General features: G+C 34.9%; 1 protein-coding gene across 8 annotated transcripts in view; it reads right to left on the reverse strand.

The window, feature by feature from the left end:
• LOC115216595 (5'-AMP-activated protein kinase subunit gamma-1) overlaps window positions 1-13,139 on the reverse strand; it is a 764,404-nt gene that overhangs the window by 303,117 nt on the left and 448,148 nt on the right. Inside the window, exon 1 of one of the 8 annotated variants that reach the window (XM_029786065.2) lies at window positions 2,061-2,633. The exons of the other annotated variants lie outside the window; for them this stretch is intronic. Within the exon in view, the coding sequence (XP_029641925.1) occupies window positions 2,061-2,075 (15 nt within the window). The 5' untranslated portion in view covers window positions 2,076-2,633. Of the gene's footprint in view, window positions 1-2,060; window positions 2,634-13,139 lie in introns of those variants that run through there. 8 annotated transcript variants of the gene reach the window in all.

Here is a 13,139-nt window from a genome sequence, read left to right on the forward strand (position 1 = left end):
ATGTTATATATATATATGGCTATGTATATATGTGCGTATTATATATATATATATATATATACACACACACACACACACATATATACATAGGCATATATATCCGTGTGTGTATATATATATATATATATATGCCTATGTATATATATGTGTGTGTGTGTATATATATATATATATATATATATATATATATATATATATATACACACACACACATATATATACATAGGCATATATATGTGTGTATATCTCATATATAATATATATATATTATTAAAAATGGGGAAGGCCGGTTTATGGGATTATCTTAGGTTTCCCGTCCATAAAGGGTTTTAGCCTTACGGCGTATCGTCAGATCCCAAATCTGAGTGCGTGTGTTTCCCTTTTCAAGGCGCGATAGTGTTTTGAAGAAAAATTGACTGCTATTTCTTACTGATCGATTATCTGCATTGATTAGTGACGATCTTGTCTTCCCAGGAAAGATAAACTTACTTTCGATTCTTCGTAGCCTGAGACATACATGTAGAAATTTAATATTACCCCCGCATTGTTACAAGGCCATAAATAGTGATGGTAGGAAAGGATCGATAAAATTTTAGCAGTATATGACTGATACTGAGTTCGATCAACTCTGAAATATTGAAAGACAAGGTTCATCCTAGTAAGATTCGAACTTAGAGCATAGATTTAATGTAACTAAACACCGCTCTGTCATTTCTGTTACTACGCCCGCATTCCACTTATCGAAGAAGCCTCTACGTGTCGCTCGACCTGCAAGAAATAGTAGTCAAATCTTCATGTGGCTATCTACTATCAATAAAATAAGAATGATATACTGGATAATGTAGTCCTCGATACATTATGCCTTAAGAAAATAGGAAGGTCTCCAGTGGAATTACTTTTATTATAGAGGTCGGTTGGATCAAGATTGACCCAGGATGAAAGAACTTTAGCTCAACGTCATGTTTGGGAAACATGGAGTTGGTTTATATTGTTGTGTCCAATACGGAATTGATGTAATTTTTTCCTATTCGAGAAAGATGAAAGATTTGAACTCAAAACATAAAGGGGACGTAATTAAACAGCACAAACATTTTGTCCGGCAATCTATCGATTTTATAGCTGCTGTGGGGCTTTCTTCGCTTTCTACCAGAACACCAAAGTATGAATACAAGCAAGGCACTACAAATAACAAACACGGAAACGAATTTATTTTGTCTCGCCAACGAGGGAGCATCTATGAAGCCGTTCGGTCTGTTGGAAATAGCAGTTAACCTCCACAAGTTCTGCCTCAGATATGAATGATTTGGTTCCAAGTTCGGTAGGTGTCTGCAGAAAAAGGCGTGTTGGACATGGATGGATCTCCTTTAGACGTCCCTCTGCTTACCAACGGGACTGACAGGGATTAAACAAACTCAGACTTTTCTATGGTCATGAGGGGGAAGAGGGTTGTTCAAAAAAGGATGCAGTGAAGTTTATGCTAAATAATAAATATATCGGATGTTTTGTTTATTTTCATTCGAGAAAGAGAAAAAGAAAAGAAAAACAATAAAGAGAGAGAAACGTAAACAGAAAAACAACAACAATGATAAACATTGTTTTACATACAAGAATCACATGCGCCAATTTACAACTGATCAATTAGAATAACAACAGGAATTATGCTGAGTAACTAGATTAACACGCGCACACGCACACACACACACACACACGCACACACATCCGTTTAGAGTTGATTGTCGGAAAAAAGAGTGCTAGATACGAAAGTAGAGAGATTAATATCCTATTTTGATCGAGTTAGTCTCTTGCTACTCTGAGTTTCGCCTGTAAAAACATAACTAGAGACTATCCAACAAAATAAGATAGACAGATAGATAGATAGATAGATAGATAGATAGATAGATAGATAGATAGATAGATAGATAGATGATAGATAGATAGATAGATAGATAGATAGATAGATAGATAGATAGATAGATAGATGATAGGTAGGTAGGTAGGTAGATAGATAGACAGATAGATAGATGCATGTAAACATGTTTAATACGTTTTGCATTGCTTACCTTGTGATGGGCCATTATTGATAGGAGCTTCAAGCAAATGGATGTACAACGTGTGTAGATATGCCAGTATGTATAGATTATATATAGATAGATATATGTGCGTGTGTGTATGTTTATATAGAATCCAAACGGTTTTTGTTTTTTATAAGAAAAATCCAGTATCTGAAAAGATCCTCTCCACTTCCAGCGAATTACTTCCAATGTAAATAAAAAGTTGTTGTTTTTTTTTTAAATAATAAGAATATTAATCCAAGAACAAAATAACAACAAGCCGATTTTGGTTGTGATTTTCCGTATTTCAGTGCGAACCCAAATATCTCCCTCTTTTTAAGAGGGAAACATTTACGAGAAGAGACACTGTGATCGCATCTCCCGCTCTGCTCATGTGTGCGTGTGTATAATTGAAGATTTATTTATTAAGCTGTTCATTTAATTATTGTTTATTTATTCTCTAAGAAAACAAACAAAAAGCAAACAAACTAGAATCATTCAGTCGTTTTTCTTAGAGTTTGTTTCTTTTGGGGAGGTGAACTGGAGTGTGTCGTCTGAGTATTCAGTCATTGTTAAACAGATGCCGAAAGGAGCACATGGAAGGGAATGGGACGGTCATATTATGTTAGGGTTACATGCAGATATACATATATATATATATCCTTATGTTTATGTATATGTGTGTGATAAACAGAGAGAGAGAGAGAGAGATACACACACGAGAAAGTAATATATTTTGTGGATGAAGGAGGTGCTAACAAAGAGGGGCGTGTTAGATATTGTGTATGTACGTGTGTATGTATGTATAATGTATATGTTTACAAAACTTTATTTACTGTATCTATTTTCGTATGTATGTGTGTGTGGACATGCGTGTATATGTGTATGTGTATGTGTGCGTGTGTATACAATACAAAATTTGTAGGTTAAAACATTTAGCAGTGTCAGCGAATTGCCATATCTAAATGACGCTTGTGTGTGTGTGTGTGTGTGTATGTAACATCGTGTGTTAAAAGAAGACCACAACAAACTTAGCAGCGTGCAGAACCAGGTGAAGCCGCGGCGGGAAGAACTGGATGATGATGAAAGAGAGGGAGGGGGGGACAACATTCATTCTAACACAACCAACATCATCACCACAACAACCATCACATCATCATCATCATCAACGTTATCACGATGCCTTTATTATCACAATAAGACAGACGAATAATTTTATTTTATTTGCAAAGAAATATTTGAATATGTACACTTAATATTATATGTATGCACACATATATATATATATATATAAGGGGGAAGACTTTGTGCTTTAAAGCATGGCAGATTTTTAACATTCTGTCGAAAAGGGATAATAACGGACGATGTATACAACACTGATAGAATGGTAGGACAGAGACTTACCATTCTATTATATGTAAATAGATGCATGTGTGTGTGTGTGTGTGTGACTAAGGTTACATTAAAAGAGAAAAAAAAAGGGATATTTAGTGTGTTTATCTATCCACTAAAGATAATCAAATCCTTTGGAATTCTAGTAATATCAATATATGACTGCTAACAAGCATTTAACAACTGTCTGGGAGATTTAAATAAGGTGGAAACGAAATCCAGGGCGAAATTTGAACTCGGGACAAAGGAACAAAATTTAATAAATACTTTGACATTAGAAATCAAATAATCCAGGCGAAATTAGAGCAATTATTAAAGCTAATATTTTTGTTTGTCTGTCGAATACAAATCAAAACAACACCAATTGTGTCAGTATTTTCGTGTGTAAATTTTATATTTATGGTTTTGGTGTACGTGGTCGCTGTCATGTTATGAGACATAACAAAAGTGGGCGGAGATTCGGCTGCTTTCGTGTAGACGGAGCTACCCCCTCTTTAACCAATCACTGCCTTCGGTATAACGCTCTATGTCGAATGATGACTAATAAGATCATGTGTTATATGACAACACGGCGTAATCACCAAAGTAAACAGATCGGCATTAAACGCATACATTTACGTACACACACATATACTTGCACTAATGTATATTACATGCATACATGCACACAGACTCACACATGCATACAAACGTAAATGTGCATGCGTGTATTTTTCTATGTGCTTGTTTACCTACACATATACACATTGATACGAATGATTGTAAAATATGTATGTGTCGTTGTTATTGTTTAACCACAGGTCAGTTATAATCAAGCAGACCTCATTGCCAAGGTCATTCCAGCAATGGCCATCCCATCTAATCCCTATGTGTAGTGAACCAGGGCTATGTTTACCAACGTGTCATTGTTACGACGCTAGGGTGTGATTTGAGGGAGATTTGGCCGCTTCCCTTAATGTCTGTGGAAATCGATTACACACACACACACACACACACACACACACACACACACACACACACACGGGGTAGGTGGGTAGGTGAGTTTGTAGGTATATAATACTACAGATTACGTTGCTGTTATTGTTTAGCATTATGTTAACCCTGATCGATCAGACTATTGGAATGTCTTAACTAGTAGGATCGGATTCACGTGAACGAGTAATGACCAACTTGGTCGTTATCTGAGTGATATATCATCCGTAGATGAAGTGATATCACAATGGACGTCACGTATCAATGCCTATGTTCTGCTGTACCACACGGAACCTCACGGCAGAGACCTCTCCCCTAACATTCCAGGGGGTCACCAGATACAGTTATATCAAATATCATACAACATAAATTCTACATTTATTGAAATTATTACCACTTCTAAAGGATGAGTCACAATTACCAAACGGCAATTAAGACCACGTTCATGTGAGAAGGGGAGATAATCTCAAGAATTAAGAATTTCTCCAAAGTTGAGATGCCATTAAGGAAGAGGACAGGCTTATTGTTTGAGGAGTAATGGATAATTGCAACAGATGTCTCCAAATTTTGTCAGAATAGTGAAATTTTAGGGTTTTATCCAATAAGGTAGATCTTAGACGGGAGAGGTTAACCATTTAGCATTTGAACTGGCCACATCTTTTCCACCTGTTTTCTGTTCAAATTGACCAGATCTGGCCTTTCACACATATCCTATAATGTCATTCTAAAAACATACAATTACACCATTGAAATCTCATAGCTACTAAATAATGCATGATTAATTCAAAACTGTGAATAAATAAGGATTACATTTGACACAGTAATCTGCATATTAAAGAGATAAACCAATTGCATTTTATATCAACTATTTTTGCCTGTATGTTTTTCAAATACTTTTGGCTATATTTTTATCAACAATGATTTGCCTATATTTTTTATCAACTATTTTTTGCCTCAATTTTTGCTGGTGATAATGTTGACGGTATATATATATATATATATATATATATATATATATAACGGGAAGCTTTATGAAAATAAACAAAAGACGAAGGCAGGTGGAAAACAAACGAACAATTGTATTAGTATGACGCTCAGGAAATATAAATAAAACAAGTCTTTAACGTTTCGAGCCTACGCTCTTCAACAGAAAGATACACAGAGAGAGAAAAACACAGAAAGAAGGAGAGAAAAAAAATGCGTGCAGTAGCTAACGAATCAACATGGCGATATATATATATAATATTTAATATATACATATATATATGCCAACATGGAAAGCAGACATTAAACAATGATTATATATATATATATATATATATATATATATATATATATATTATAATAATAATAATAATAATAATAATAATAATAATAATAATAATAATAAATGGGTAAAATTAATAAATACATTAATTAATCAATTAATTAATAATTTTACCAAGTAGTTTGGTATGTTAAAATAACCTTTTTTAGGTAAAATTATACAAATATTCAATAATTATAATTAAAGAATATATATATATTATATATATAAACGCATATATATATATATATATATATATATATACATGCATATATATGTGTGTGTGTGTATATATATATATACATACACACATATATATGCATGTATATATATATGTACTAGCATTATGACCCGGCGTTGCCAGGTCATAGTGCTATTGCATATATATATGTGTACATATTACATGTACATCTATATATATACATCTACACATAAAATACAAAATACAAAGTTATATCTTGATATCGCTAGTGATTACAATACTCAAAATATATAACAGACTGGAATTGTAGGCCCGTCTTTTGCAATTTCGATCAATTGTATCATGTCCTCCCTCTTGTATAGAAGTGTGGCTACAATCCAGCCTACCTCTAGTTCTGGGGGGACATTTTTAATTCTTATCCGGGACGTCCTACGTCCCAGATATAAAGGTAAAAATAAAATATTTCCACTTTGCAAGGTTCGAGTCGAACCTTGCTTCTATTGTGGCGAATTTAGCGCCTCTGGTTAGATACTTGATATCTTTCATAGTCACACCAAGACGCTTTTCGATGGTGCTTTCCTCCAAGTGATCAAATCTTTTTTTTCTCCTAGATTCACCGTCTTTGTTGGTGATCAATCCGAAATACGTTTGTATTTCTTCCATTTTAATTTTAATGAGTTCGTGCCCGCTGATGGCTGCAGCGAAATTCATTTTTGCACTTTCTTCTATCGAAGGCATTTTAACAAAAATGTTTCCGTAACAACGGTGAAAATATTGTCAATTTCCTCAAACAGGGACACAATAACCAAAGCTCCTTCTCCCTAAGGGGGAGGGTTATGGTTTACAATTATTTAACAAATGCAACACAACAACGTTTCCCTTACGAGGAACCAACAAATGTGATAACAATAGTTAAACAGTAATAATAATAACAACAAACCTTACGGTGAATCAAAAAGAAGTATGCAGTTGAAGCTATAGTCCTTTATGTATAAGAAATAAACCGACAGCAGTACTCAGTAGAAGCGGCTGTTCGAGAAAACAGACATTACATACAGCCAAACTTCATATAGATACTTAATGCTAGCTAATTAGCAGATAATCTAATGTAAAAGCTGTGGTAAACGGTATGTGCACACTTCCATCTGGACTATTCCATTTCTGCACACTAATTTTATTTTTAATTTATTCCCATTCATGTGAAACCACTTATTCAAGTTCAAGTCATTGATGCAATTTTATACCAATTGCTATTTTTACTTTTGTTATGTTATGATTATATTATACTTTACTTTGATTTTAATTATTACTTACTACATATAATTCAATTGTTATTATTATCTCTAATTTTTATTGTTAAAGTGAAAGTATCTGACATAAAATAGAGAAATGTTTTTGTTTCACTTTTAACACGTAATACTGAAATAGCGGAGAAGATATGATATTGCTACGGGCTCGCCCTAGGCAAGAATTTGAACATTTTTTTTGCCCATTAAACTACATGGACCCTAAGTAAAGCATGTGTAAAATTTGAATGAGATTGGTTGTGTAGTTCTCAAGTTTTAAGGTATCATAGTGGAGAAGATATGATATTGCTGTGGGCTCGCCCTAGGCAAAAAGTTTAAAAACTTTTTTGCCGATGACACTCCCCGGACCCTAAGTAAGGCATGTGTAAAATTTGAATGAAATTGGTTGTGTAGTTCTCAAGTTTTAGGGAAACACACAGGCAGACAGACAGACACACACACATTCTCAGTTTTATATATATAGATATATATATATATCTAATTCAGTACCCCAGTTCTTTAAGACAGATTTAAAGTATGTAGATCTATTTGTTTAGTTAACAAAAGTCTCATGCATTGTCTGGCTTCCTGTCTGAGGCAGGATTTGCCTATTTATGCAGTGCTGGTGCCCATGCGCGCATGTTACCGTGACATGGTGCTTTCCAGTCACCATGTATATAATAATGAAGCACAATGAATACAAGCCTGCATTTAAAGCAGTTGTTTACAGCTGTTTTTTGTTTGATTGTATCATATTTCAGGTACTGGGAATGATAAATGTATTTCTTAAAAATTACTAAGTAATATATATGTGTGAGTTTGGTCTGTGTGTAAATGTGTTTGTGTTTGAGTGTTTGTGTGTGTGTGTGTGTGTGTGTGTGTGTCTGTGTGTGTGTGTCTGTGTGTGTCTGTGTCTGTGTCTGTGTTTGTGTATGTTTGTGTGGGATCTTGTGTGAATGCATGTTTGTGTGCATTAGAGAGATTTTTTGAAATATGTTGTGGAATAAATAAACACACTTCTTCTCTCTCTCTCTCTCTCTCTCTCTCTCTCTCTCTCTCTCTCTCTCTGTATATATATACATATATATATATATATATACATACACACACACACACATATATATACACATTATTCTTGTAAAGGAATAATAAATTTGCACCCTGCAAAAGTATGGTGTAGTCCTTCAGACTGATGTAAGACTGTTTTTATTAAAACGAACATTAATATAATATATATATATATATATATATATATATATATATATATACATATATGTATGTATGTATACAGAGAAAGAGAGGTAGGGAGAGAAAGACAGACATACGGAGAGCTACATATATATAGTCTATTTATCTATATGTATATGTCTCTATGCATTTATGCATGTGTGTGTGTGTGTGTGTGTGTGTGTGAATGTTTATGTATGTATCTGTATGTATACATGTACATGCATGCTAATAATATGTACTCATCTAACCCATATTAGCATGGAGAAACAGACATAAAATGGTAGTTGCACATGAAGCAGTGGTTGGTTGACCTGAATGGTTGTAGAAAGAGAGATAAGGCCTTGGTAACTTGATTAGGTTTCAAGAGGACAAAGAGATCAAGGCTGATTGCAGTGTCTGTGTGTATCAGGGAGGGGTGAAACACACACACACACACATACACACACACACACACACACACACACACACACACACACACACACACACACACACACACATATATATATGTATATACAAACCCATGCATACGTGCACACACACACATGTATATAGGTAAAGATTTAAGTGTTGGGTATGTTCCCTATAGGAAGTCAATGAAACATATTCACTGCCTATGGCTACCTGACGTCATCCATGGTATTAATACAGCTATCATTAGATCCCACCCATGTGGGATGCATCAAAACAGTTGTTGTGAGCAATAAAGTTTCTCATATATTCAATTTTTTTGTTTTTATCATTTATTATATATATGTATTTATATATGCACCATCCGATCGTGGCTGCTACCAGCCTCTCCTGGCACCTGTGCCAGTGGTACATAAAAAGCACCCACTACACTCACGGAGTGGTTGGCGTTAGGAAGGGCATCCAGCTGTAGAAACACTGGCAGCTCAGACTGGAGCATGGTGCAGCCTCCTGGTTTCCCAGACCCCGGTCGAACCATCAAACCTGTGCTAGCACGGAAAGCAGATGTTAAACGATGATTATATATATATATAAATATATATATATATATATATAGTACAAAGTAAGATTGGGGTTATGAGGGTAACCCACTATGGGATATCAGTTATCCAATAAAGCAGAATGAGATACTTTTATCTATAGGCCAAAACAGCTGTAAGGACCATTTTATGTGTATTATTCTTATGGTATAATTATCTTGCATATTGATGTATATTGTTTTGTTCGATTTCGATGTTCCTATTTATATAGTTAATAAATAATACGAAATGGTAACATCTGTAAGTTGATGATTGAAATGATTGTGAGCAATGATTGCCATGTCATTCCTCCTTAACTTTTCCAGCAAGATCTTAGAATCAGTTTGGAAGATGGTTGCCAAGGCCTGAATTGTGAAGGTTGGTTGGTAGGAAGGTGTCCCAGCAAGACTCTACTCCTTCTCACACAGCCTGCATGATTCAGGAGTGAATGACAGCCAAACCGTTTCATAACCACGTTATCCCTAAAATTAAGCCTCGTAGATCTCCTGTTTTAAATGCCACAGACTACTATGACTAAGGCACTTTTGAGAGGGAGACAATACCAAGGACCCATTGATGTCTGTTATTGGGGCTGTTATGGCCAGCATGAATAAAGATCAGCTGATTGACACGGTTATTCATTTCAAGTCAGTAATCGAGGTTGATGTTGGGTTTATTGTAAAGCTTTTTGCTATGGTGTACCAAATTCTATAAAAGCATATTAGTCTTTCTGATAAATATTTTTATTTTCCTTTATGTTGTAAGAAGTTTGCTTCCCAATCTCATTGTTCTGGGTTCAGTTCCACTGCGTGGCACCTTGGACTCACCAAAGCTTTGTGAGTGGATTTGGTAGATGGAAACTGAAAAGTGGGTTTAATTCATTGGACAAATATTCCTCAAAGCTGTGCCCCAGCATGGTCGCAGTCTTATGGCTGACACAAGTAAAAGATTATATGTGTATATGCAGAGTGGTTGATGTTAGGAAGGGCACCCAGCCATAAAAACCATGCCAAAACGGACAACAAAGCCTGGTGCAGTCTTCGGCTGTCAAACCGTCCACCCATACCAGCATGGAAAGCAGACATTAAATGAAGATGATGATGATGATGATATATGTATAGAAAGAGAGAGAGAAAGATAGATAAAGTGAGAGATGTACGTATATTTGTAAATATATATGTATATGTTTCTAAATATATTTGTTGATACATGTGTGTGTGTGTGTGTGTGTAATTGCTAAGCAGGTCAAATGTATATGGCCAGATGATTGGCAGGTAATTGTTTGTGTACATTTATTATCAGCTTGTGTTGACACCAACTGATAAACACAAGCTACTTGTGGTTTAAACTAATTCTGTGTTTGAATTATGTCAGCTTGAAGTGAGTGTTTGTGAAATATTATTGACAAATTCTTCAAGAATAGATAAAACAGCCACTGGAACATGTTGTTGCACATCTAACAACTGCCAACTCCCACCTTCCTCGTAATCAAAGCCATCAGTGGTTAGCATGTTGTAGCTACTGACACAATGTGCTGTAAACTTTACGAAAGTGGTTCGTACTCTTGTGAAACCAAGGGAAACTCCTGAGCCAATGAGGGGCATCCTTATGTGGTCACTTGTCCTTCTCTTGCATAGAAACTACAACAACTAATGGAGTTGAAGATGTAGGATTGTGACATACGAAGTGTTTTGGGTATTTTTTTACATGTAGAGCTCATTCCCCTTTGGGCTTTGACTTCAGGTGATTTCATCCCGAGAGAGGGAAACAGGTAAACAGAAAGAGAGAGATAGACAGACAGACAAAGAGAAAGGCAGAATATTTTATCAACCCCAAAATGATGAAAGGCAAAGTTAACCATGACTGTATTTGAACTCAAAGTAAAGACAGAACAAATGTCTCAAAGCAAACTATCCACCCTTGTAATGACTCTGCCCCTGGTTTCACCACACTTGTATATATGGGTCTACGTATATATATATATATATTTGTACATATATTTTATATACATGCAAATGTTGATGTAATATCTATGATATAACTAACAAAATTATGAAACAGCTGTAAGCAAATGGAATAAACATCTATTCTCTCTCCTCATGTCTCTTATCTGTTCTATTTGTGTGTGTGTGTGTGTGTGTGTGTGTGTGTGTGTGTATGTGTGTAGACACACACAGATACGCTCACCCACTTTTTTGAGTGCAGTGCAATCACAACTATAATATGACCTCACAGTTTTTATGTTTTATGTTTTACATTAGATTTCTTGCATTATACCCAAAAGAATACAGTAAGATCCCCGATATGAAGGTAACCTTGCATTTGTGATTTCCTTCCTCCTCTTCCTATTAGACTTTCTCAGAAGCCTTGCAAAAGAGCATGTGACAGCCCTTAAGCCCCCACAGACAAAGGTCATAAATGTAAGAAAATATAAGCCAGTGGTGAAATTCTTTTTAGGTGTTGATGTTGATGGGGTGTTAATAAGGGCATTGGAGGTCGTCAGTCATTATGTTAATCCTTTATGTTAATCATTTCATTATGTAATGATTTATGTTTGTTATTTCGATATGATAACCGTTATCTCAGTCTTTCGTAAATGAAGCTTACTGAAGCTTCAGCATGGAAATAAAGAGAACCACCTTCACAGGGGTTTCATCATTTTGAATTCTGTAAAAAATAAATACCTGAATCTCAATAGACAAGGAAAAGTTTACATATTCTGAGAGAAATGACAAATCAAAATTATTATAGCCCAGTGGTGTTTTTAACAAGAATTAAACACCAGCATTAACAATATTATTTCATTTCATCAAATAACATTATTATAATCAACATTTAAAAAAAATCATTATCAATAAGAGCAGCATCTTGAATAACAAGTTTAAAAATGGCAACAATCATAATAAACAATAAACAACAATATCAACAACACTGGCGTTCCCTATGACAACATTACCACCAACAACAATTCATACAAACAACATCAACAACAACCAGAAACACATAAAATATGTTTAAATGCTGCCCTACCCTAACAACTTTTTAAAGTTTCACTTGGAAAGGAAAGTGAGGGTGGAGAGAGAGAGAGAGAGAGAGAGAGGTGCTGTCCTCAAGTGAATTTATTGAAAGGTGAGTGAAAGCAATAAAAATGGTAAGAGGTGATCGCATTGCTCTGAGTATAAACATGTGAGTCGGAGAACAAAAATTGAAGAGGGTGCTTGTTGGTGGTGTTCAGGGAGATCTTGGATGGTGGGGTTCTTTGATTGGCCCAAGTGGTCTACCTTTATCAGGATGATTACATCACTGATTTTGTCTTCATTGATGTATATCATCATCATCATGGGCTTGACAAAGGGCTGGCTAGGCAAGAAAACTGCACCAAAGTGTGCTGTCTGTTTTGGCATGATTTTTACAGCTGGATACCCTTCCTAACACCAACCACCTTACAGAGTATACTTCTTTTCTTTTGTTAGTATTGCATATTGTATTTACACATATCTATTAGTTTATTATTTATTTTTCATTATTTTTTTATCTTTTCATTCTATCCTATATAAATCCCCATACTTTATGTCTGTCTTTGTATTGTGCCCCTTATCTATTGCTCCGGTGGATAATACAGGAAATCTTTATTATTATTATTATTATTATTATTATTATTATTATTATTATTTACTACTAACAGTCACTAAACAAAAATTAGGTCATTGTTTT

Source organism: Octopus sinensis, linkage group LG10, assembly GCF_006345805.1.
Source record: "Octopus sinensis linkage group LG10, ASM634580v1, whole genome shotgun sequence".
Classification (NCBI taxonomy): Eukaryota; Metazoa; Mollusca; class Cephalopoda; order Octopoda; family Octopodidae; genus Octopus; species Octopus sinensis.